This window comes from Pyrus communis, chromosome 11 (assembly GCF_041283825.1).
Source record: "Pyrus communis isolate YQ-2024b chromosome 11, ASM4128382v1, whole genome shotgun sequence".
In the NCBI taxonomy this organism is placed as follows: Eukaryota; Viridiplantae; Streptophyta; class Magnoliopsida; order Rosales; family Rosaceae; genus Pyrus; species Pyrus communis.
The window spans coordinates 1383431-1411178 of NC_142575.1; the positions used below are offsets into that span (position 1 = coordinate 1383431).

The 27748-nt window shown below is 36.1% G+C and overlaps 3 protein-coding genes, 1 long non-coding RNA gene and 1 pseudogene across 9 annotated transcripts in view; 3 read left to right on the top strand and 2 right to left on the bottom strand.

Annotated features, from left to right (window-relative positions):
- LOC137742188 (disease resistance protein At4g27190) overlaps positions 1-27748 on the bottom strand; it is a 73912-nt gene that overhangs the window by 31590 nt on the left and 14574 nt on the right. The window lies entirely within an intron of this gene.
- LOC148692631 (uncharacterized) lies at positions 1858-3440 on the top strand. 2 transcript variants are annotated; one of them, XR_015953316.1, is made up of 2 exons: positions 1858-2586; positions 2851-3440. It is a non-coding gene; the product is annotated as an uncharacterized LOC148692631 (long non-coding RNA). The 2 variants fall into 2 exon arrangements; XR_015953317.1 differs by having other exon boundaries at positions 2918-3440.
- LOC137743692 (disease resistance protein At4g27190-like) lies at positions 5424-15453 on the bottom strand. Of its 2 annotated transcripts, XM_068483624.2 has the most exons (4): positions 15253-15453; positions 9218-9320; positions 5961-9114; positions 5424-5788 (listed from the first exon to the last, which is right to left on the bottom strand). In XM_068483624.2, the coding sequence occupies exons 3-4, from the start codon at positions 9104-9106 to the stop codon at positions 5770-5772; spliced, it is 3165 nt and encodes a 1054-aa protein (XP_068339725.1). In that variant the 5' UTR covers positions 9107-9114; positions 9218-9320; positions 15253-15453; the 3' UTR covers positions 5424-5769. The 2 variants fall into 2 exon arrangements, with proteins under 2 accessions (XP_068339725.1, XP_068339726.1); XM_068483625.2 differs by lacking the exons at positions 9218-9320; positions 15253-15453 and having other exon boundaries at positions 5961-9200.
- LOC148692632 (uncharacterized) lies at positions 22321-24991 on the top strand (annotated as a pseudogene).
- LOC148692633 (uncharacterized) lies at positions 25125-25976 on the top strand. The gene is made up of 2 exons (XM_088680191.1): positions 25125-25181; positions 25284-25976. Exons 1-2 carry the CDS (start codon positions 25125-25127, stop codon positions 25974-25976), a joined length of 750 nt encoding a protein of 249 aa, XP_088536317.1.

A 27748-nucleotide genomic window follows, 5' to 3' on the forward strand; every position in this document is an offset into this window, starting at 1 on the left:
AACTGTTTCCAAATAAACATCCCTCACAAACTTTATCAGGGTGGCTAACGCACGGTAAGCCTCTCACCATCTCTTTCTTAGATAATAACTCCAAGCCCTAAAGTTAAGATGCCCAAAACAAAGATGCCAAAGCCAAGATGTGTCTTTGTAACATGTTTTAAGGCGCTTTGCATCATCATTTTGAATATTCATAGGAAACATCCTATTCTTTGACATTTTCACCTTGACAATTAATCTTCCTTTGTCATCTCTAAGAAAAAAGCTATAATTTTTCATATGAATATCATAACCTTTTTCTAAGAGTTGGCCCAAACTCAAAATGTTGCTTTTCATATTGGGCACGTAGTAGACATTTGAAATTAATTGGTGACCGCCATTTTTTAGGGGAATAAGGATGTTACCTTTTCCTTTTACGGGTATTTTGGATTCGTCTCCAAAAGAAACGTTGCCACTCACCGATTCATTGAGCTTTACGAACATGTTTCTTCTTCCACATATGTGGTTGCTGGCGTTGGTGTCAAGGTAACATGTATAGTCTTGGTCTCCACCATTGTTCTTGCATGCTAGTAGCATAATGCCATTATCTTCTTTCACATAATTGACCTTCTCATCAGGTCTGTTACTTGAAGCTCTACATTCCCAAGCATAATGCCTAAACTTTTGACAATTGTAGCATTGAACTTAAGATTTTTCATACCTCCAGTTTAAGCGCCCTCTTCCACGACCTTTTGTTGAGCTTTCTTCTCTCTCGTAGTTGCTATGGTTGTTGAAGTTCCAACCACTTCCACACCCATGTCCACGTCCGCGACCTCGGCCATGACTTTTTCCCGTATTGGCTTTTCTCGTTGTCGAAGCTTTCTTCTTTCTTCTTTGGCTAGACATGCATCTTGAGGAGTTGCTCATCATTCCCTTGCCTCTTCTTATGTTTCTCTTCATATGCTAGCAGTGAACCCATTAATTGCTCTATAGTAAATTCTTCCCAAGTTTTTGGTTTCTTCAATCGTCACGACAATGTACTCGAACTTGGGGTCCAACAAGCGTAATATTTTCTCCATAATTCTAACATCTTCCAACATTTCACCATTTCTTTTCAATTTATTAGAAACGGCTAAGACTCTTGAGAAATTATCGGAGATTGATTCAGACCCTTTCATTTGTAGAGATTCGAACTCACCTCTTAATACTTGAAAACGAACCTTTTTCACTTGTTCAGCTCTTTTGTAAGAGGTTTGAAGCTTCTCCCATGCTTGCTTGGCAGGGGTTGCACTCGAGACCTTCTCAAAGCCATTGTCATCTAATGATTGGTAGATGAGGTGAGAGCCATCTTGTCTCTCTTTCTTGAATCTTTCAAACTCTCCTTCTGGGGTTGAGACAGAGTAGCTTCATCTTCTAGCTCAATGTAGCCTTTCTCCATGACTTACCAGACATCGTGTGCACCCAAAAGGGCCTTCATTTTGATACTCCAATTATCGAAGTTGTTATCGAGCACTGGAACTTGGAAGGCTGCCATAGCATTGCTAGCCATAGGTCTGATACCACTTTGTTGGGTCTTAAAAGGACTTCACTACTTGGGAGATGTTTATCTCACAAAGAATAATGTAACACATCAAAATTGATAGGCAAAAGAAATAAAGAACACTCAAAGTATTACACAAAATTTTATTTTAACTCTCACAACAAACTAATACAAGAGGAAACACTCAAATACTCTCACACTTCTTAACTCTTCCTCACTTCTTGCTCTGTTAGTTCTTACATCACAACACGCACACACATACCTATATTTATAGGCATACTTTGCCAACTTACTACTGCCCACCGCCTTTAGGCTTTGCATTTCAACCACACAAATTTACAACCAGCTAGACCTTTCTAGCATGCACACCGACTTAGGCTTTGCCTAATGTCCTCACTATTTTACAACTAACTAGAACTTTCTAGTTAGTTACCACCGGCTTAAACTTTGGTAGAATTCTCTAGCATGTGCATGAATCTTTCTTTGTGCATAGGCTGGATCAATTGTCTTGTGCCAAGACAAGATTATCATTCAACACATGTTGCAGAAAGATAGGCTATGAGTATGAGATTTTCAAGAGGAAAGAAGTATTAAAGATACAATTTGTTTTGGTGGCTGAGCTCAAATTTCATGGTCGACAGTTACTATATCAACCAAAAACTTAAAAGCGGAATAAAACTTCCACGATCGAGATTTGAGACTAATGCAAAATAGTTGGTGCTTGTAACTCAGGTGGTTAAGAATTAACAGCAGTGATTTCATCCACCATACTTTTATGTTCAAGTCTCCTGATCGTGTTTACTTTCTAAGAATGCGTATTCTTGCCCGTGCGGATTTTTGATGGAGCATAAAGTTTGTTAAACACACAGGGAATAAAGACAAGAGGTACAATTCTGATGCTATCTAAGTAATCATGCCCATCCTTTGAATTCGCATAAGTGAAGTGAAACGCTGCGTTGAACTTCAGCAGATTAGATTGCTCAAAGTGCTGTCACAGCCAGCAAAGTCTGGTTGGCTCGGAACCTCTCTCTCTCTCTCTCTCTCTGTGTGCAGTGACTGGCTCAGCTTTCGTAAGACTCCTAATTTTGTTGTCAATTTTTGTTCTTTGGATTGCTTGAATCAATGAATTCACACTTAACATTTGATGCCTATGTTCAATGAAATGCTTCTTTGAATTTGGTATGATTGCTAGTGTAAAATTTGAATCTTTGGCTTCTATAAATCTGTGAATTCATACTTAACATTTGATGCCCATCAACTGTTTGGTGAAATGCCACTTGCATAATAGCCTTTGAAGCGCGCTGGGTATAATCCAGTTTGCTTTTTGGTTGTAGCTCTGTCCAAATTGAGCTACCATGGTACCCTAAATAGTCAAGCTTTAGCCCATCTGTGTATGTTTAGACAGGAATTACGTGTGAAGAGAACGGACATCCATCGATACTGTGGAAAATGCATCAACAACCATAATGAATATCCGTTTCATAGCCAACGAAGGAGGGAATCTTGGATCAACGCATGTGGGTTATCAGGAAAAGTTAAGCATTTTTTGTGACAAGTGTGAGACAAAGTGGTCCGTTTGTAACTTTGAAGAATGTCATAATCGTGTACTTTTAACTCTTACAAAGGTACACCTATTAGTTTCACATCGTAGAGCTTCGAAAGCAAAGAAGCTTTACATGAAAATACTAAGCAGTGCAAATGTACGTACCTACAAGTCAACAATCCAGAACAATGGAGAATGATGCAGGTGGAATTGCAAATGTTGGGTGTACCTTGATGTTGACATGCTTCTTGAATATTTTGATTCAAAAAAGAAAAAAAACCCATCTTTTTATTTCGAAGTTGATAGAGATAAGGAAAATAGGTTGAGCTGTTGTTCTTGGGTCAATTCCCCTACAAGAAAAGCATACTTCTTTTTTGGTGATGTAGTTGCTTTTGACACGACCTACAACACAAATAAGTGTGGTATGATCTTTGCTCCATTCGTAGAGGTTAACCATCACAACCAGACAATTATATTTGGCCCAATGTTTCTGCTTATCTGCCACAATTTAAAGCTCTTGTCTACGAGCTCGGGATTATAAGGTACCGTTTGGTATGTGAGACGGGACGGAACAGAGTGGGACGAGGCGTTCCGTCCCACGTTTGGTACACCTAAAACGGGTGGAACGCGTTGTTCCACGTGACGAGTTTTGGGTGAATTTTTGTTCCACCTCCACCCCCTGGAACGACTCGTTCCACTTCCGTGAAACACAAAATTATAACATTTTCGTCTCCTTCTTCCTCCTCGCTTCCATCCGAAGGCATGAGGAGCTATCAGAAACGGCGGTCGTGGCGGGGACCAAAGCCGCACCAGCAATGGTGACACTGGCGGCACCCTGGTGGAGAAAGGTGTCGACTTCGCCAACTACTTCTGCACCTATGCCTTCCGCTACCACCAGAAGGAGAAGCTCTCTGATCGAGTCCGCATGGACGCTTACTACAACGCCATTTTCAAGAACAAGCACCACTTCCATGGCAAGATACAACATCTCATGAGCTCACTACTTAATTACTCCTCCTTTACCATTTGTTGTTATGCTATAAATAAATTTGGTTTTAAGGCCATAAAGAACGAAAATTTACTGAAAAAGTTTTGAAATCGAGAGGTACCCACTTGGTTTTTCGCTACGATTTGTTCGAAATCGGTCTGAAACATTTCTTATTTGTTTGATTTGGGTTGGGGTTTTCTGTTTTTTGCAAGCGCGGAACAATCGTTCTGTTCCGTCCCTGCACGTACTAAACATACATAGAACCTTTGTCCCGTTATGTCCCATCTCGTCGTACCAAACAGTACCTAAAAGAATATGAAGAAAGATGGAAGCATGCATTATTGCAACATAATGCATTGGAGAATCACGAACGGCTGCACCTAAGATACAACTCCGTAAGCAATAAGGTCCTGCATTTTGCATGTCACATTCCGGTCCGGGCCCTCACCACATCCCGGGCTCGACACCACTATAGCACGATATTATCCGCTTTGGGCCCCGACTACGCCCTCACGGTTCGTTTCTGGGAACTCACACGAGAACTTCCCAGTGGATCACCCATCATGGGAGTGCTCTCGTGCACGACTCGCTTAACTTTGGAGTTCCTATGGAACCCGAAGCCAGTAAACTCCCAAAAGGCCTCGCGCTAGGTAGAGATGGGAATATACATATAAGGCTTACAGGAACCACTCCCCTGGATGATGTGGGATCTTACAATCCACCCCTCTTAAGGGTCCGACGTCCTCGTCGGCACACTTCCGGCCAGGGCTTGGCTCTGATACCAAATTGTCACATCCCGGCCCGAGCCCCCACCACATCTCTGGCTCGACTCCACCGTAGCACGATATTGTCCGCTTTGGGCCATGACTACTCCCTCAAGGTTTTGTTTCTGGGAATTCACACGAGAACTTCCCATTGGGTCACCCATCATGGGAGTGCTCTCGCACGCTACTCGCTTAACTTCAGAGTTCCCATGGAACTAGAAACCAGTGAGCTCCCAAAAGGCCTCGTGCTAGGTAGAGATCAGAATATACATATAAGGCTTACATGATCCACTCCCCTGGGCGATGTGGGATCTTGCATTGCATGCATATATTTTTGCAAGAGTAGTCACGGAGTTGAAAGTGGGCATACTTTCTTCAAGAAATATGTTTCAAAATGCAATCTATATGGGATTTTGTAACATGATTTGAAGACATTATTTCCAGTTGAAAAGCAGATGCATGGTTTATACACAAAAACAATATTTTTAAAGTTCCAAGATGAAGTTATTTAATATACTGCTTATTTAAAGTGTGATGTTATAAGGGAGGACGAAAATGAATGTGTTTATGTTATATGTGCTGATGCAAAAAGCTCAAAATTGCGACATACTGTTCACGATAAAGTATATATATCAAAATCAAATGTTTAACTGAATTTTATCATTCGAATTGTCCCTGATAAAAAAAAAAAAAAAATGCTTCTGGCATGAATGGAAGCGTATACAAAAAAATCCAAGAAACATTAATCTCCCAACAACCAAACAAAAAAAAAAAATTAAATTAAATGTATCTTAGCTGCAAAAAAAAAAAAAATTTTCTACTTGAGTAGAAACAAAAATGGATGTATTTTTAAAAGATATATAGGACAATATGTGTGGAATATTATTCTTCTTGTGGACCTTGAGAAATCTCCTCTCTTGCTTCTTTGTTCATCAGCTTCTTCTTCTAGGAAAATTAATTACCTCTGCTCCCACAACCTTTCGGTTGATTCAAAATAAAGGAGATGTATAAGTCAGCAATTTGCTTTGGTTTTTGCACTCCAAACATATTTATAACTGTTTCTGTAATGTTCAGCTTTAAAAGAAGGATATAGAGAAAATGGAATGAAAAGGAAAAGACAGATGAAATTTATGCATGAGAGAGATGTACCTTTTCCTTAGGAGGAGGAAATGTTGCTCATTGTTTAGTTGGACTTGCATCTGGCTGCGGAAGTCAGAAGTAGAGGTTAAAAACTGGGGGCAGTCCAGCACATGCAAGTATTCCAATGAAGGGCACAAAAGTCTAGCCCGTCCAGCGAGAAAGCTTGTCAGCATTGGAAGACTTTGCAATGCTAAGTTCTTCAGTCGTGGAATAATGATCTCGGAATCCTGCTCTATTAATCCCTCGCTTCGGCCGAAAAGTTTGTCCAAGCTATGGCACTCCTCCACCCAAAGCTCTTCCAATTGCAGCAGACATTGAGCTATGTCGAATGTGAAGAGAGTTTTCAGTTTCTTGCACTTGGAAATTGCCAGAGTTTTAAGATTATGAAACATTGCAGGCTGAGCAGGACCGTTCCATATGTTTGTCAGTTCCGGTAGATTCTCCAGTTTCATCTCTCTCAATTTTGTCAAGACCGTTTCTCTTTGTTCAAGCCCTTGAGATCTGAATATATAAACCATATCAGCTCCACCTACAAGAAGTACTTCAAGATTTTGTAGTCTCCGCAACAGATTAGATGGAACAAGTGCATCAGCCACACCATCACACTGCTCCACCTCCAAGATCTTGAGATTTCCAAGACACCCTTGCGGTAATTCACCAACACATAACTGTTGCAAGCAGTCCCATAAGAAGACATGCAACTCTTCCAAGCTCTCGAGCACAGGCTTATTTGGAACCCTAGTTACTGTGTTCATCAAAGTTACCATCTGACGGCACTCTTGGATATGCAAAAACTTGAGTCCATGTAACTTCCAACGATCATACTCCACAAGAATGTCAGTTAAACTTCTAGGCTCCATGTAGATTATTTTCTCCACTCTCTCCGTCACTGTGCTGTTAAACCAATCCGGCAGCATATTGATTGTTGTGTCCAGAAGCAGGGCTCTTGAAAATGGAGTAATAGTATTCTTTGATAATTGCACATTCATGGACCGATAAAATTGGTTTCCACAGATACATATATCAAAATTTACCCAATTTCGACGGAACCCTACAGTTTTCGGAAGGCATTCTGCATCAGAAATGTCAACCTTCAAAATGTTTAAGTAAGACAAGCTAATTAGCTCATCAAAACTAGCATTAATTTTGGCATCTTCTCCTTCAACTTTCTTGCCCCAGTCAGCGAAACTCTGTTGCATGTATAGTTCTTCTAATTTGGACAACCGCGATATCACATTGGATGGAATTGTTGCAATGGAGGTACTCATAGTGAGATCCAACATCCTTAAATTGGTCAAATGTCCAATTTCTTCGGGCAATTCCTCAATAACAGATTCTCTCATACTAAGAACCTCCAGTTTTTTCAATTCTCCAAGAATTGATACATCCGTTATTGACTGACAACGATCTAGATGCAGCGTTTGGAGCTTGGTTAAGAGATTAAATGATGAAGGTAATGAAGAAATTTGGGTACTACTTATGTCGAATACCCTTAATGCATTTGGGCCTTGGAAAAAATCTTCTGGGATCTCCTCTACTTCAAAATTTGACTGTAGTAATAAAATCTGGAGTTTTGGACATACCAACTCGTCAGGAAGATTGCAGATTTCATTCCCCATTAGGGAGATTGCGGAGTAGTCTTCGAGTGAATTTGTTGGCCAATCCTTTAAGTGGCAGCCAGCTTTTACGAAGAATCCTTTGCCATCCCCAGATGAAGCAATTCGTATTGCCATGTCCCGAATCACATCATGCATTCTTACACATCCGTCTTGTAGACCATCCAAAACCAAGCTACAAGCTTTAAGGTACTTGGCCACCAAATGTGCTGTGCTTCTGGCTTCTTGCATTGAATTGGCATCTCGAAACAATCCTTTCCCGATACCATACTTCAGCAAGTCTTCGATTTGGATATCAGAGTCCTCCGGGAATAAGCAGCAAAGTAAGAAAAATGACTTGGCGTCATTGCCATTCAAGTAATCGTAGCTCAGCTTTATACATCTGAACACATCCCCCTCGTCATCCAGGTTGGTAGTTTGGGACATCTCTAGTCGTCGAGCTGCTTCTCTCCATTCTTCCAAGTCCTTATCTCCGAGTGCTCTTGCAACTGTAATCAAAGCAATTGGGAGACCACCACATTCTCCAGCTACCTTCCTCGCTATGTCATAGAAATTGGTTGATTCCAAAGACCTGTTTGCGTTTTTCACAAACAAGGCCCAAGAATCTTCTTCTGATAGAATATTGAGGCGAATCTTTTCTTGGCACTTCATGGCATGACATACATTCGATATCCTTGTGGTGAGTAGAACTTTGGAATTGCAGTTTTGGAGCTCGTAGTGATCGGGGATCCCTATGTGAGACAAATCTATTGTCCTCCAAATGTCGTCTAAAATTATAAGGATATTTTTTCCTCTCATTATTCTCTCCTTCAATCTAGCTGCTCTGCCTATTTCTGTCTGCTCATTCAAATTCAAGGCCAGCATTTCTGCAAGCTGTTGTTGAATCTTGAGCAGGTTCGGGTTTTGGGAAATGACAGCGATAATCACATGATCAAAGAGCTTGTCTCTGCGTGCTTGCACACCAACATGTTTCACCATGGTTGTCTTGCCTATGCCTCCCATTCCATGAACCCCGATGACAGTGATGTTATCGTCTTTCAGCGCCTTCATGACCCCATCCATGGCTTGCCTTGTTGCTTCAAATGCTTCGAGATCTCCTGTTGACATGGTGGACTCAAACTCAACGGGTCGGTGAACTTGAAGCGAAACTGTTTCAAACCTTTTCTCTTCTTTAAGCTTGTTCATTTCTTCTGCCTCCTTAACGGCTCTCTTGCTTAAACTGTAACGCCATTTCAAATTCGGACAGCAGCCTCCGAGGCATGTTTTGTCTTCTCCGGCTTCATTATTCAGTCTTTTCGCATCAATTATGGCCTTCTCAGCATCCTTGAGCCATTTTTGAACCACGGACTTAACTTCGTCTCCATTCATTACCACCGCATCCACTTCTCGCTGGTAATCATTCTGCATGGCCTCAAGCTTTTCGACTAGAACTTCAAGAGACTGCATGTGGCTCTTGTAATGCACCAAGTAATCCACATTACGCTTCACTGGAGTCCATAACAACTTACCAACTTCTAGTACGAAACTAACAATTTCCATACCTGTCCCTTTTTTTTTTAAATTAACAGAGAAAAAAGTAAGATGCAAAGTTCAAAAAAAATAGGTACCACCAAAAAGGGAGAAAAACTATGTAGGGATTTGGTGACTAACCTGGATCTTCCTTAGCTTCAACTGGTACAGACTTTGAGAACGTTTTTGTACGTTAGACGAATGTCAATTAAGAGAGGATGGTTAGGCCTGGTTCTGATGATGTCTGATAACAGAAAAGGTAGACGAAGGATCAGCAGAGAAAAGAATCCAACTAATATTTTATTGGTTTGTATTTTTTGGAGTAGGACTGGGATTAGACTCGATACACTTTCGTGCATCTCCAATCATGCTTTCTATTTTGAAGTTAAATTGAATTTTAGTTAAACTTCAACTGGACTTGTTAGTTGTTCGTTAATTAAAAACTGGGCGGTTCAGATCCAGGTCCAAAAATCCAAGTTGTTTTTAAATTGAGTCCAATTGTAACATACCTATATCATAAGAAGACTACAAAATTTTTGAAACGAAATATGTTTGAGATAGAGTTGAATACAACTAATTCTGAAGAGGTAGATTACAAGCAAAAAATATCTATAATATAGTAACTAAAAAGACTTATTTGTGATATAGGTAGATTGTCGACCAAAACTCTACGATATAGGTAAATTAAATAAGTAAAAGGACTAAATGCACCATGATTTATGGAATTTAATTCTTATTTTAGGATATTACAATCCTTAAAATTTTCAATTTTATCACAAACTAAACAGAGGGAGGATAATATTGGACCTATTTTTTAAAAGTTGACTATTAATCCTACTAATAATAACTCGCAAAATTAGAAATATTGAATTTATCCTAAAAAGAATACCATGATGTCTAGTTTCTGAGAGTCATAGTGCCTAGCCGCCGTTAGAACAATAATAAAAAAAAAATAAAAAAATAAAAAAAAAGCTTGTACAGTGATTATAATCTGGGGGATAACTATTTTTCGAGTATTTACAACCATTAAAAAAATGATATCTATAAGTATAATCTATTTATAAGGAACTACGGGAGTTTAATTTAAAGATGGTAGAGACTTGGTATGTTGTATGGTTGGGGTTGGGTTTTTAAATTCCGACTTTAAATTTCATGGAAATAGAATCATTTCTAAATTTCTATAAGTAAGCTACCATCACTTTCACTCTTACACACCCACCACCCTCGTCTTGTTTGTACCACTATCATGCTACAACCACCACCATGCTCACCATTGTCGTCGTTGGTGCCATCACCACAACCGCTACCTCCACTCCCACCACCATCATTGTACAACACCACAACTATGGCTTCCATTACCGCCGCCGCCCTCACCGCCGCCACTACCACCACTCATTATCAAACCGCCTCCACCACCCACCAAATCATCACCGTAACTGGTCCTAGCACATTTTGTCACACCCCAATCCCGACATACGTCCAGGATCGACACGTGACGTCACCATATATTCGTATATCTCACATACCCCGTCTCCGGGATATGGCAAATCACAATTCGAGAATCAATTTGCAAAGAAATTTTTCGTTTACCTTATGGATGCATCTAACCTCCTCGTTAGACTGCCTACGTACCCTCAATAGGGATCAAGCCATTCGTAGTTCACTTATCACAAAATCAGACGTTTATTCTACTAAGTTCAAGCAAAAAAGCATAGTATTCCTCAATCATTTATTATAACCTGACAACATGCAATTCCTGGACTCAAGCTACATAACCAATCCCCATGAAAACATGATTTCTCTCCCATCCAACATACAAATCATTATGTCTCATCATGATATCGCAATTCACAACACACATCATATTTAAGAGCCAACGAAACACAAAACCATTCTCTAGCCGCATTAATTAATTAATTTGATCCAATTAATAACAATCATTCCCATATCTTCTAAATTCATACCTTATGAAATCATAATCGAATCAGAGAAATCCTGAAGGAGTCACTCAGACGTCCAACATCTTTTCTAACTCAATTCACAAGACTCTCGAAACCATTGACACAAATATATATATATAAAACTAAGGCTAGAGTGACACAGTTAAGCCAAGCCTACTTCTCCAAATAATGGGATTTTAGGCCACTCCATGAAATTCAACAACCTCGAGTTCCGGACCACTCAACGGAACCAAACCAAATATGATCGCCTAAAAATGTACCATGTACAACTAATCATCATCACCTCTAGAATGCGTATGGTCCCCCATCGCGGATATACCAAGCAGGACCATAGGCATAATAAACTCATCATGCAGGCAGTGATCATCCATCGCGGATATACCAAGCATGATCACCCCTGAATACATATGGTCCCCCATCGCGGATATACCAAGCAGGACCATCCATGTACCACTACTACGTGGTGCAATCTGTCACATCCTGGCCCGGGCGGGACCACTTCTCGAGCCTGACTCCACCGTAGCACGATATTGTCCGCTTTGGGCCCCAACCACGCCCTCACGGTTTTATTTTTGGGAACTCACGAGCAACTTCCCAGTGGGTCACCCATCATGGGATTGCTCTAGCCCCCTTCTTGCTTAACTTCAGAGTTCCTATGGAACCCGAAGCCAGTGAGCTCCCTAAAGGCTGCGTGTTAGGTAGGGATGGGAATATACATATAAGGATCACTCCCCTGAGCGATGTGGGATGTCACACAATCTCATCATCACACATTAAACATAATTATGCGCATACAAGCTATCGATTCCACATATCAACCAGCATCTAGTCATATGAAGCCCAACACAAGGAATTCCCTTAATTACTATTTCTACTAAAAATCTAATAAAGTACCTAACTCATCTCCTGACTTCCATCTCCATCTCATGCTAGGTAGTAATGCCAAGTTCAAATAGGTATTCAGTTGGCAAGCATATCCAAATAATTATCAAACAATATTTAGATCCCATAATTGTCATAACATTCATCATAATTATCATTCACATTATTAAAAAGTTAATCAAACATATATATATATCACAAACATCATCAATACACAAGCCAAATCATAGTTAATTAGCATAGGTCTATGGTTAAATATATAAAATTCACATTTCAATTGAAATCATAATTATAAGACCAATTCATATTCACTAATGATACTAATATAAGAAATTAAGATAATAATCATATTTCATATATTCAAGTCACTATCTAACCAATATAGGCTCACTAGATTTTCGCTAGTCATTCCCTAAGGTCCGTAAACAATATCTACAATAGCATGCTAAAAAATTTGGTGTCAATTCAATGGTAAGATCGTCAATTGTTAGAATATTCAAGTGGCGGACTTTATCGAAAATATACTCAACCAACGGCATTTCATAAATCGAATGTTACACATCGGAAAATTCAACTTTTTCCAAAAATTCTCAAATTTTACAAGAATGAAGGTCTCAACAAGTAGAGTAAACTTTATACCTATGGCTGAGTCCAATTTGGCCTGGAAGGCCCTCAAATTGGCTCGCACCCGTCAAAACCCTAAGGTGAGTGTCCTTCGATTCAGCTTCCTTGGTGTTCCAACGCCCCAACCACCAATTGGGTCTTGTTCCTGGGTCTAAGGGAAGTTAATTAAGGGTGATGTTGAATGGTAATACTCACTGGAATGACGAATCGCCGTCGAGAACCCCTAGGTTCTCTGGTGGAGTTCTACCTGATTTAGACCTTAAAACCCCTTGATTTTTGGTGGAGATGGAAGGAGGAAGGTAGTTGAGAAGGTTGCAGGTAAAGGAGATAAGAAAAGGGAAAACTTGATATAAGTCCAATTTTTTAAATTTAATTATTTTATTATCAATACTTATCTCTTCAATGAAAAAAAATTTATTGTAAAAATCAAATTTCTTCCTAATTATCTTTTTGATTATTTCTTTGTATTTATTTTTTTGTTATTTCTTGTTCTTCCTCCTGCATTAACCCATTTATAGATTTTATTTTAATTTTTATAATCAACCTATATCACAGGTTAATTGTATTTATTTACCTATACGACAGAGTCTTTTTCATAGTCAACCTATCACAAATTAATGTGTCTTGCTTGTAGGTATATTATGTTTTTTTTTTTTTTTTTTACCTTTTAGTTAGGTTTTACATCTCACTTATATGTATAATATACATTCATATACTTGCTACTTGAGTTAGGGTAGCATGTTTTGCTGATAGATTTATGTTAGTATATTAGTTTTTTTTTTTTGTTATAAGATATTTTGGAGTTGGAAAATGCATAATATTAAAAGATTTTAATTGATTTTTAATATTTTTAGAAAATATAAAATGATTATAAAAGAAATAAAAACATCTAATTAGATAATTAGACTCACTCTTAAAAACACTTTATATTTTTGGACCTGGATCTAAAAGCCCCATAGGAAAATCAGTTGAGAAATGGTAGAAATTGGCCTGAAGTTGGCCGGTTTTGAAAAATGGCTAGTGGAGTACACGGTTTCAAGAAATGGGGGAAAGAAAATGTCAACTTCCCTCTTTTGGTCCTTTCTCCTCCCCTAGCCGGTTCTCTTAAGCCAATTATATATTTGGGCCTTTTATCCTTTAGTGGAAAATTAAATAATTTTCACAATCTAAAGTTTCACAACTTCAAACATCTGCAACTATACCGTTATAATTTGGACTCGCAAACAGCTTTCGCCTATGCGCTCGTGGCCTCGAGACCTATTTGAAAACGTTACTTGTGACCTCAAAAGGTCAACGAGTAAATAATAATTTTTCAAATTTCATTCTTCATAACTAGTTTAATTGAAATCTAATTTCAATTAAATTAATATAAATTCTCAAAAAAATAATATAAAATCCCAATAATATAAATACGTAGATTATAACAGTGAAATCCGAGAACAAGATTTCACACATTTACCACTTACCACCTTCCTTATTTATAGTTTCAAATTCCATCATTTTGAAATTACTTAGTAATTTTAAATTTCCTCTTCTAAACTGCAGAGAGTTAAGAAAATAACTTAGAAAAAAAAAAAACTAATAAAAATATCTTTAAATCTTTGCATTTTAATAAATAAATAAAAAATCATCCACTAACTTCTTTTTTTTTTTTTTTTTTTTTTTTTTTTTTTGCTTAGAATGAGAGAAAGACTTTAAATTGAATTACATTTTTCAGTTTTATTTTTTGTGGTGTTATTTCCCAATAATAACCAAGATGACGAGAGATTTTTCAATGTGCTCGGAACACGAGATGATGCACCACATGTCTATACAAGCAGTGAGATTCATGTCTTTAAAAATAAAATTTCCCACCACTTACATAATAATACGTGGTGTAAAAAGTTAATATTGTAGGTGGAGGAGAAGAGGAAGCTGCAGATGGACGAACAATGGAAGAAAATTAAGTAATTGGTGTAGAAAGTTAAGAAATTGAAGAGATGCAAAGAAAATTTGATGAGTATCAAAGAAAATTAGAAGAAGAAAATGTGTTTGGAAGGTGAGAATGTGCCAAGAAAATTCAAGAATATAAGAGAGAAGAATGTAGTACCGTTAAATTTTATAAATAGTGTAGCACCATTAAATTTCATAAACAGTGTAGTAAGTTTCATAAATAGTGTAGTAAGTTTCATAAACAATGTGGTAAGTTTTCATAAATAATGTCGTAAAGTTTCATAAATAGTGTCGTAAGTGTTCATAAACAGTGTAGTACTGTTAAGTTTCATAAATAGTTTGTGTAAGGTTGCGCGGGTCATCACATCAGATTTTTTTATTTTATTTTAATTTTTTAATATTAAAGTTATGTCTTTTTCATTAAAATTTAAGTTTTTTGATCATTCTTATTAAAAATTAAGGGTTTTTCGTTAAAATTAAGCATTTTTTATTAAATAAAGTTATAACATGGTTTTTTATTAAAATAAATTTAACCCAAACCCTTTCATGAAAATTTCCTAAAAAATAAAATCACATCCTTAATTCACTCACCCAAAAGTACTTTCCTCTTTTCTATTTTCTAACACCTCTCGAACTCATGTTGACATACCACATCATGATCAAGTTTGCCAAAAATAAAATTTAAAAAAAATAAAATAAAATTGAAGCGAATTTCTAATCAAGTAAATTAAATACATAATTTTCAACAGATTGTACATCTGCGTTTTCTCTCCATACCTGACAACTTGATGATCTGAGCTTTCATTCACCAACTCGACTCCGCCGCCATGTCCGTCCAGTTCAACTGCGACTAGGTTGCTGTTGTGGGGTAGGGTGTTTAGCACAGCTATTCACTCATAAGGGCTGTAGATGGACTCTCTCCGTAGAAGTTTATGCATAGACTTTTCTGCTTTCAAAAACAATTTTTAATTCTCTGCCAAGCGGACTCTAAGCATCAGAAATGCCTTTTATTTACATAATTTCACTTTAACTTTAGATTCTTTAAGATTGCTAGTCAGCAAGTATAGTGGGCATATTGTTATACTCCACGTGTACAATCATTGAAGGTTAATGAGAATACATTCTTCAGATTCAATCTCTCTATAAACTTCCCCTCTCTCTAACTGATTCTCTCATAACTGTCACACTTTCTACAGTTAGCCCTCCCCAACTAGCTTTAGATAACTTGTTTCTTAAATTTTACCCTAACTTGTTTCTTAAACTTTACCCTTAAAATATATATACAAAATGATGAAATTAGGGTTCCACCATAAAATCAATTAACAATATAAGGAGTAGTCCAAGATCATGTAAACCCTTAGCTAGACTTGTCCCTCACCAATGTGGGACAAACTCTCCACACACCCCCACACATGTGGCCGATTTTCAAGCCTATACGTGGACAACAAGTGGGTGACGCGTGAGCACGTGTGACTCTTTGGGCTTTCACACGAGGGACAACTTGCTATGGTACTATAATGAAATTGTAGTTTCACCATATATAAAACCAATTAGCAATATGAGAAATAGTTCAAATTTATATAAGCCTTTAGCTAAACTTGTTCCTCGCCGATGTGGGACAAACTCTACCCACACCATCAACTCTCAACATTATTGAGCATCAAAGCAAAGCAAAGTCAGCAGTCAGTTTCAATACTTTTCTGTTCATTCATATGGAACTTTACAATATTTACACAAGTATTTAAGGGGAGGAAAAAGAGCTCAGCAAGGAGCTGTACAAGTCAAAGAGAGCGGCTGCAACAATGAAGGGAGTAAAGCCAATCTACCGAACTTTAATTTGACACTAACTGCTGACTTTGCTTATTTAGAAACTTGTGTTTCAATATTTTTCTGTTCATTCGCATGGAAGTTCACAATATTACACAATATTGGCCACGGTTTCTTTATTAAATCGCCACGCTTTGGTATAACCATCCCAACAATATCCACCGTGGCTATTTTTCCCTTTTCTTAAAGTGCACATACACATCACATCCTAGGTATAATGGGCTAAATGATTTGTGCCATGAAGGATGAATGTAGTGATAAAAAAAAATTTCTGTTAATAAAAAAAAAAGTAAAAAGAGAGCAAAAGTTGTGCCATGAAATTCAAAAAAAAAAAAAAAAAAAATTATATACACACAAAAACACACATACACGAAAAAATGGTGATGTTCTTATGTTCTAAGTGCTTCGAAGTTTCTACAATGCCGTTGGATCTCTCCATTGTGAAGAAATTTTCTATTGCTCTACGTTTTCCTTAGACTTTGTTTTCCACCACTTTTCTTGTTTAGCTATTTAACCCTCAACCTCATTACAACCTTGTTGAAGAACTTTGATCTAAGTTGTTACTTGTCATTTGTGGGACCATGATTTTTGGTTGGAGTAGGCTGATCCGAATACTGCTACCTCAGAAGTCCAGTCATGGACTCACCAACTCCAAGCGCAGCTATATCAAACGGAGCAGGGTGCCACCGTCACTCTACTTTGGGACACTAGGCGGAGTCCAAGCAACTCCGTCAGATGACCATGCTTGTTCCGCAAGACATGTGATCTGATCCAAAATTAGACACAATCAGATCTTATAAGTCTTGGAGTTCCTACAATCTAGGGATAGGCATGTGCTGCAAGTAATCACAACTCCTAAGAGAAAGAAATATCAACTTGCTAGATATCTTCCATGAATCTCCCGACTTAGAACGAGAATTCTATCATAAAAATGTCTATCCCATGGTATAAATACACCCTCTTAAGCTCATTTAGGTAACATAATCTAAACGCTTTAATTCTCTAGCCCACTGCTTGAGTCTCATATCATCCACTACTTTGAACATCGGAGAGCCTTTGGTCGTCACACATCCCTCGGTCTTAGGCTTGCTCAAGGTTTTTTGTTGTTTTGCAGGTTGCTAGAATTTGTGCTCAACCGCTGCTTACGGAGGTGCACGAATTTGGTTCCAACATCATTGATATCGAGTTAGGTGGACAAACAAGCATATGGCGGCATCTATATTGAGATCACTTGAACGAAACACATTAATCTACAATACGAGTGAATGATTGTTTGTCCCGTGAGTAACTCACTGGTTTACATATAATAATTTAAAGGAGCTTGAAATTGCATTGACATGACTACCTCTCACGCGACATTGATTTTGGTGGAAAAATATGCAAACTGAAGAACAAATGTACCTCTCAAACAAGTAGCCCAAAAAGATGCGTTCCATTCGGTTTAATAATGAACCTACACTCCAGTTGGACTCCAGTAGCCGAAGGTTGCAAGAATTAATATTTCTATGGTGGCGAATCTAGCATGATGGAAAGAAAGGAATAAAAGAAATGGAATTCGAAGGAACAGGTGGGCTGAAAAGGATGAAAGGAATAAAATAAAGTGATTTAAAGTGAGATAAGAGAGTGGGCTCTCGGCATTGGAACCGAATTCGAGAGAAAGTGGCCAGCTAAAAAGGAATAAAATAATGAAAAATAAATCAAAGAGCAGCTGGAGGGAAGAAAAAGCAGACTTCGGGTGCGTGAAATTAAAAAAAGTAATGAAAGAGAATTAGAGAGGGATGCATGAGAATACAAAGGGAAAAAAAAACAAAGAGCTCTCGCTAAGAGAGTACAGAGATGGAGTTTTTGGTTGCAGGTTGCAGAAAAAATAAGGAGAGCTCAGGAGGAAACCTTGTAAAACGGGTTGTACTCATATTGTTGTATGTATTTGTATACTTATATGTAACTAATTTCTTTTGCTAGAGTGAGATCATGAATCTCAACACAAATTTGTAATTCTCAACACAAATTATTTGCAACAAATTTGTACCACTAGACTGTAGTACTGAATGATAACTAATTAATAGTTATTGTCTTCTAAAAAAAAAAGTACTTTTATTTATTAATAATTACTGCCTAAAAATAAAAATAAAACTTAAAAAGAAACAAATTTAAAATAAAAAATTGTAAAATTTTAATTTTTTTAATTTTTTTAATTTTTTTAATTTTTTTAATTTTTTTAATTTTTTTAATATATATAATAAAAAACTAAATAAATAAAATAAAATATTGGTTTGTTTGATCACAATTAAAAGTAGCAGATGGTATTTGGAACAAGGTCCCGGGATCAAGCTCTTACTGCCTTTGACCCTGAACCAGAAAGAATTGCGGGGAGGTTCGCTAGAGAAAGATATTTAGTGCAAGATCCAAGCCTACTTGACACTTTTCTTGAAAAGTTGTTTCATGATCCTGAGAGCAGCGCAGCTGTTTTCCACCCTTTGGCCCCGATCTCAACCATCGCACTTGCCCTACCTGCTGCAGGTCAGCCTGTGAGGAAATCATTGGTGGCAAGAGTCAATGCACTGCCAAGGTGCATTGTATACCCAGAACACATCCTCAACATTTTGCCATCCTTTCATGGGTTGCCAAACAACGACCCCAACATGCATTTGACTGATTTTCTTGAAGCATGTGACAACACCGTAATTAGAGGTTTCTCTCCTGAAGCAATCCATTTACGCTTGTTTCCTTTCTCTATGAAGGACAAAGCCAAGACGTGGCTACACTCTCTTCCTGCCAATAGCATTTCAACTTGGAGCACCGTGCACCAGCCGTTTTCTCTTCACACTAGAAATCTCTCTCATCCTTCCCATTTTGAAGTTAAATTAAATTTTAGCTAAATCAACTGGACTTTCTGGTTGTCTGTTAATTAAAAAATGATACTTTGGACTTTCTAGTTGTCTGCTAATTAAAAAGAGTTTGTTTAGATTCAGTCCAAAACTCTAACTTGTTTTCTAAATTGAGTCTAATTGTAACATACCTAAATCATAATAAGACTAAAAAATATTTCAACCGAAATGTATTTAAGATAGTATTGAATAGGGGTGTGCTATCCACACACCCATGTTTACTTCTCATACATCCCTTGTTAATTTATGTTTGTTGATCTTCTTCAATTTATCCGATCCGATGGCCGAAAACGAAAAAAGTGTGGGAGAAGTAAAAAAGGATGTGTGGATATCACACACCTACGGAATATAACTAATTATAAAGAGGTAGATTATAAGCAACAAAATATCTATAATATAGGCAACTGTTGTAAACTTTTCTAGTTTATGTGTGATTGTGTAAATCTTAGATTATATTTGATTCTAGTTATTTTTCCCTATTAGGACTTGTATTCTTTGGAAGAAAAGGATTTCTTCTCTACCTTATTACTATAAATAAAGGCACTACGTAGAGAGATAATACATCTCTCAACACACATTCCCATACAATTCTACAAACATATCTCTCCCTCAATCTCTCTCCTTGTCGTCGGCCCCCTTCCCCTTGTCAGATAAAATAGGTTACAACACATTAGCAGCATGCTCCTACCGTTACGCTTAAGAATCTGACGTTGAAGCTTTTTTTGCACCAAACCAGTTCATTCATATCATCACGCAATCTGGTTCTTCCAAAACAACGGTTTTTATCTCAATATTTTTGCAAAAGATTCACCATAATGCATGACCTAACTTTACGTTTTTCAAAATTTAGATTCTACATGAATTGTGTATGCATTATATTCATAATTGTTGAATTATGTGAATTGATATTGCCATGAATTGCATCAAATATATGTTCATTAAACTACTTGATTAAATATGCATGTATTGAATTAAAATTCCATAATCTAGAATTAAGAAAAAAAAATTCAAATTAGGGTTTTGTTAGAAAACCCTCCCTGTTGCATGATGAGTCATCGGCTTCCACAAGCCGTGCCACCATTAACACCAGGCCAGCAACCTACGTCAGCTTGGCAAGCCTAGCCCAACCACGAAACTCAAGGCTACATGCCTAGAACCGAAATGGTGCGTTTACGGCACCACTGTCTCAACCTTCGGCCTGAAGCCCAACACTACTACAAAAGGACCTAATAGTGTCAGTTGTTGCGTCGGTTTAATATTATATAGTGGCGAAAAAGAGATTTGCGACACTCACTGAAGATGACGTCGTATTTACTGTCGCTTATAAGCGTCATAAAATTTTTATGTCGCTTTTAAACCGACGTAAAAATTTAGTGTCGCTTATAACCGACATATATTTTAATATTTTTAAGTACTGGCGTCGCTTTAAATAAAATAGTGTCGCTTTTAAGCGACATAAACTATGGGTGTCGCTTCTAGGCAACACTAATTCTTGTTTTTAATATTTTAAATCCTGCGTCGGTTTTGAGCGACATATATTTTGAAAACCAGTGTCGGTTGTAAGCGACACATTGATGGTCTTTATATGCTCTCCCCTGTGTTTTCTTTTTCTTCTCTTACACTTTTCTTATTCGTTCTTCCAATTTTTACAAAGTCTCCCGTGTTCTCTTTCTTTCAGCTTTCTCCTTTGGTTTTCAAATTTCATTTGTTCCTCTTCACAACAGTAAGTTTTTCTTGCTTATAATATTTTTATTTTCTCCTCTTATGTTTAATTTTTAGTTACAATTTATTTTTGTAGGAAATTTATTTGAGCTGGTTGAGTACATAAAGAATTGTTGACGTCGAAATTCTTCAACAAATCAGGTTTGTATCACTAACTTCTTTAATTTTTAAATTGTATAATACACAAGTTTATTTATTTAAAAATTATAATTTAAGCACTTAGATAAAATTCTACTATTTTTGTTAAATTAATAAAAATTTAGTCGAATTAATTAATTTTGTCACTCTAATTGTTATTTTAATTTGTTGTTATTTTGATAATTTTTTGTTGTTATTTACTAGAATGGATTAGATGAACATAATTTGAATTGTTATGAGAAAATGGAATGAATAATATTTATAAGCATTTATGTTAAATTAACAATATTAAATATAACATAAACTTATAATATTGAGTAATATAAGAATATATTATGTTAATTTTTTTTTTTTTGCACTCTAATTGTTATTTTAATTTGTTGTTATTTTGATAATTTTTTGTTGTTATTTACTAGAATGGATTAGATGAACATAATTTGAATTGTTATGAGAAAATGGAATGAATAATATTTATAAGCATTTATGTTAAATTAACAATATTAAATATAACATAAACTTATAATATTGAGTAATATAAGAATATATTATGTTAATTTTTTTTTTTTTGCACTCTAATTGTTATTTTAATTTGTTGTTATTTTGATAATTTTTTGTTGTTATTTACTAGAATGGATTAGATGAACATAATTTGAATTGTTATGAGAAAATGGAATGAATAATATTTATAAGCATTTATGTTAAATTAACAATATTAAATATAACATAAACTTATAATATTGAGTAATATAAGAATATATTATGTTAATTTTTTTTTTTTTTTTGCATTCTAATAAGAATATAACCTAAACTTATAATATTTAGGAATATAAGAATATAAGAATATAACCTTTCATAAGAATATAACCTAAACTTATAATATAAGAATATCCTTTCATATAAGAATATAACCTTTCATATAAGAATATAACCTAAACTTATAATATTTAGGAATATAAGAATATATTAATTAATTTTTTTTGCACTCTAATTGTTATTTGAATTTGTTGTTATTTTGATAAGTTTGATAACTTTTGGTTGTTATTTATTAGAATGGATTAGATGAGCATAATTTTGATAACTTTTTGTTGTTATTTTAATTTGTTTTTACTATAATAGGTGTTGAAAATTAAAAGATTGCAATCGTGATAGAGTTCGAGGGGTGAAAGATAGAAATTGAAAATTTTGATAGTTATGCCTACATGATAGGGATTGAAAGATTGTAGGCATCTTAGTGTCAACGTAATATTTTACCTTCGTAAAGTGGTAAAATATGGATAAGAGTTGGTTGACAATACCCCGAAATTTTGAAGCGTATACAACTGGAATTAATTTGTTTTTGGATCAAGCAGTTGCAAATGGTGTTGGTCCTGATAAGTTTAGATGTCCTTGCAAAAGATGTTGTAATCGATATACTTTTGTTAGGAACACCATTGTTGAACATCTCATATTGTATGATATGGATAAAGATTATAAAAACGCTTGTTGGCGACATCATGGCGAGCAAAACATTGGAGAGCAAAATGTGGGAATTGGAGAAGAAGAAACAGGAGATGAGGTGATTGGCATGCATGATTTTCTTAATGATGTATTTGTCCAACCATTAACAGAAGAAGGTGTTGGGCCATCTACTGAACCCCGTATTGGGGAAGGGCGTCCAGAAGAGGTGCAGACTTTTTTTAAGTTGCTTGAAGAGGAAGATCAAGATTTGTGGCCAGGTTGTAAGGAGTTTAAGAAATTGGAAGCAGTTGTAAGATTGTATCAGATCAAGTGTTTAGTGGGAATGCCTGACGAGATCTTCACCACTTTACTGGAGTTAATTAAAAGAATGTTGCCTGAAGGGGATTGTTTGCCTGAATCCTGTTATAAGGCAAAAAAACTTATAAATGACTTGGGGCTGTCGTATGTGAAAATTGATGCATGTCCCAATGATTGCATGATCTATTGGAAAGATACTTCATATTTGACCGTGTGCTCAGTTTGTGGTAAATCAAGATATAAAATTACCAATGCAGAGGATAGCTCGAGGAAAAAGGTCGCAGCTAAGGTTATGTGGTATTTTCCTTTAAAACCACGATTGCAACGATTTTTTATGTCGAAGCATATGGCTGAACATATGAGATGGCATGCAACTGAATGTCCTAAGGATGAGTTTATGAGACATCCTTCAGATTCTCCCGCATGGAAGCATTTGGATAATTTATATCCGGATTTTGCGTCAGAAATTCGAAATGTCCGATTAGGGTTGGCCAGTGATGGATTTAATCCTTTTGGGAAAATAAGGAATGATCATAGCACATGGCCTGTGGTGCTTTCTGTTTATAATTTGCCACCTTGGATGTGCATGAAGCAACCAAATTTGTTATTGTCTTTGTTAATACCAGGACCGCGCAGTCCTGGTAAAGAGATTGATGTATACATGCATCCATTGATTGACGAGCTGAATGAGTTGTGGGAGGTGGGCATTCCCACTTATGATGCGTATTCCAACCAAAGTTTTACGATGAAGGCTGCCGTGTTATGGACTATAAGTGATTTTCCGGCTTATGGAATGTTGTCAAGATGGAGTACACATGGCTATAAAGCTTGTCCACATTACATGCATGATAAAGAATCTATTTACTTGCCAGAGAGTCGCAAGATTTGTTATATGGGGCATCGACGTTTTCTTGAAGATAATCATAGGTTTCGAAGGCAAACCATCACTTTTAATGGTCGTCGAGAGCATCGTAGTGCACCAAGGCAGTGGACTGGTTTACAATGTCTCGAAGAACTTTCTACATTGAGATTTACTTTTGGAAAACCAAACAAAGATGCTTCAGTTGGGCAACGCAGAAGAAGAGCTTCGAGCAGTACAAGTAGTAACAGTCAGTGGAAGAAGAAATCGATTTTTTATGAACTACCTTATTGGAGGCATCTGTTGATTAGACACAATCTTGATGTTATGCATATCGAGAAGAATATATGTGACAGTGTGGTGGGAACATTGCTAGATATAGAAAAGTCTAAAGATGGATTGGCGGCACGTGCAGATCTTGAATTCTTGAACATAAGACATAGTCAACACCCACGTAGAGAAGGAAATAGAACATTTCGACCTCCAGCATTGTTCACATTGAAAAGAGAAGAAAAAACTGCGTTTTGTAAAGTATTGTCTACTATTCGGGTCCCAGATGGATATTCATCAAATCTGTCGCGATGTGTGCACGTGAATGAACGAAAAATACATGGGTTGAAAAGTCATGATTGCCATGTTTTAATGCAGCAGTTACTCCCGCTTGCAATACGCCCGGTTTTGTCTAAAGCTGTTACTATGGTTTTATTAGAGTTGAGTGTAATTTTCAAACAGTTATGTAGTAAGAAGGAGTCTGAGGAAGGATTTAAGCAACTGAATTCAAGAATTGCCTTGACATTATGTCAACTTGAGAAAATATTCCCTCCTGCATTTTTTGATATAATGGTGCACCTCCCAGTTCACTTGGCAGATGAAGCAGCTCTTGCAGGGCCTGTTCAATATAGATGGATGTATCCAATTGAACAGTAATGAATAAATTTTTATAATTTTTTTACAATTGTAGTCATAACTTTAATTAATAATTATAATAATTTGTATTTCGTTTTATAATTGTAGGTATTTGCAAACACTGAAGCGCTATGTTCGTAATAAGGGTCGTCCTGAAGGTTCTATTGCTGAAGCATATTTGGTGGATGAGTGCTTGTCATTTTGTTCCATGTATCTTACAGACGTTGAGTCTCGTCGTACCCGTAAAGGCCGAAATGAAGATGGTATTGGACGTGGAGTATCTGGTGGGTTATCAATTTTTTACTCGAAAGGATGTTAAATGGGTTCAGGAGAAAATGTGGAGCTCGATCTAAATGTTCTTGATCAGTGCCATAGATACATTCTAAATAATTGTGATAAAGTTAGCCCATTTAGAAGGTAAGAACGTTTAATCATACGTCTTAATGTTTTATTGGTTTTTTTAACTTTGAAAAAATAATTATCTAAATTGGACATAATTGTGTAGGCAACATGAAGAATTCTTGAAAACTAAACATCGTCGAGAAAGGTTAACTATGCGACAAATTAAGGAGCTAAGCAAGAAAGAATTTCCAGAATGGTTTAAGCAACATGTGAGTTGATATAACAATCATATTATTTATTTATTGTTTTGCATTTTAATTATAACATGTTTATAGTTATTCTGTCAATTTTTATCTTCATACTTATTACAGATGAATTCAAGATATGATGCTAATGACACATTGATATCTCAAGACTTGCATTGGCTAGCTAATTATCCTAGTAGGGTTGTGAGTAGATACAAAAGTCACATTGTTCATGGATTTAGATTTCGTATAAAATCTGTGGATGATAAGCATAAGAATCAAAATTGTGGTGTCTTTGTACCTGCAAATGTTCCTGGAGCAATTGGGCAAGTGAATTGTTATGGCAGAGTTGTAGATATGTTCGAGGTCAAATATTGTGGTCCTACTGAAGCAGGAGATAGGGGTCGAGCTGTGATGTTATTTAAGTGCGAATGGGTTAATAGTGAAAGTCCACGAGGAATGAAGACTGATCAATATGGATTTACTATGGTGAATTTCAATCAATTGGGATTTAAAGAGGATCCTTTCATACTAGCATCACAAGCATTACAGGCATTTTACGTGGAGGACACGATTGAAAAAGATTGGCACGTAGTTGTTCGAACTCAGCCAAGAGATTTATTTGACGTGTTAGAGGATAGTGATGCTATTGATGATTATGCCATGCCGAACTTGGATGATCGAATTCTTGATAATGAAAATTTCCATACAAGGGTTGGCGTGGAAGAGACTCCCTTTCTTGAATCATTAGCGTTGCCTACCGGGTTCGTTAATCATGCCAATACCGACGATGAGTTAACAGATGATGACAGGGAATAAATATATTAATTTTTTTTTGTATTAATTAGACTTTGTTTCATTTTGTATGCTATGATATCGTATCATAAAATTATATTTCTGTTTTTTTTTTTTTTCCTTGTTTCCTGTCGCTTTTAACCGACGGCATATGTCATGTGTGTCAGACTTAGCGTCGGTTTTAACCGACGCAACCTTAGCCTATTCCGACGCAATGTTAACCTTACGTCGGTTTTATGCGACACATTATTATCATATTTTGACGCAATGTTGTGAATCATATGTAATAATTGTATATAATTTAACAGTTTTAACAGTTTTAAAAACTATAATAATCCTACATATCCTATCATTCTTCTCTCCTACATATCCTATCTATCTTTGACAATATTCTTCCTTTATAATATGTTTGCCAATTAATTATTCATAATTATAACACATGAATATTCTAACTAGCCAATTATGTGGGTGTAGGAAGAAGATTAAGGTACAGCATCACATTATTAGTTATTTCATAAACGTGATCACAAACTTTTAACTCAAACTTGAATAAATACTTAATTTACAGTCTTCTTCAATCAATTGGAGTAAAAGTGTTGCTATGGGTAAATTGTCTAATTTAAAGGTACATGTTATTACTCTCTACTTATATAATGATGCTTTGTTTTTTTTTTTTTTTTTTTTTTTTTATAGTTTTGACTTCTAATTTCCTCATAAGGTTTTCTTTAATTTTCATGGATGTATTATAAATAATTTCCTCTTTGTTAGGTTTTCGTTCCTTTTTATTTTTTTTGGTTCCCTGCATGTTTGTGAGATGCACTGCCTATGGAGAAGAAATACTAAAAAGAAGGAAAAAAAATAGAAAGAAAAATAGTTAAGCAATTCAGTACTGAGTAACTGAAACGTTAGAGAAAAAAGAGCCTAACAAAAACAAGAAGTTTTCTTGGTGTTGAAATTTAGAGGAAGCCAATGCCATCAATAGTCAAAACGTGAATAAATAAAAAACGAATGAAAGGGAGTTAGCTTGACTTTGGACATTAATGCAATTAATTAGCCACAATACGTAAACGGTATAGCTTTAGCTATTAGAATGAAGAACATCCAAGACGTTTTTAGAGGCGCTACACCGTAATAAAATAAAAAATAAAAAAAAACCTCTTGCGAGGTGGAGTGGAACAACATATATAAAACATTACTTCATGCAAAATGATAATTATTATAATTATTAACAGTTTTACAACATATATAAATCATTAATTTAACAGTTTTACACCCCTAAAAACTATAATAATTATATATATAATTATTATACGAATTCTACGAAACTAATTTCAACGATCCAACCGTCAAACATGTTTGTATATAATTCGAGATCGTATACGAAAAAAATCGCAAAAAACAAACATTCTGGGATGAAGTAACAGTACAAAAAATTTCGACGGTTATCAACAAAAAATGACGATTTAACGGTTATTTTAAGTCCGATTTTGATGATTTTTTACAGCTACACTCCTTGAACCTATATGAATACAATGAATGAATTCGATCTTCAAATTAAAATATTTATACTAGTGGATACCACAAAATCTTAAGTTATACTTAATGAAAGTGTGAATAAACTCTTAGGGTGCGTTTGTTGCACCGGACTATCTCGGACTGGATTAGCTTTAGGGACTAAGCTGGATTGGCTTAGAATAGACTAAGGTGGACTAATTTAGTAAAGCGTTTAATGTTGTATCGGACTAAAAACAGGACTCATATATTATATTATTAAATTTATATTTACAACATTTTAT

Excerpts from the sequence above, each read along its gene's own strand:
- LOC137743692 (XM_068483624.2), bottom strand. The coding sequence starts at position 9,106 with ATGGAAATTGTTAGTTTCGTACTAGAAGTTGGTAAGTTGTTATGGACT.
- LOC148692633 (XM_088680191.1), top strand. The coding sequence starts at position 25,125 with ATGCGACAAATTAAGGAGCTAAGCAAGAAAGAATTTCCAGAATGGTTT. Across the intron at positions 25,182-25,283 it reads CAGAATGGTTTAAGCAACAT|ATGAATTCAAGATATGATGC; the intron begins GTGAGTTGATAT and ends TACTTATTACAG.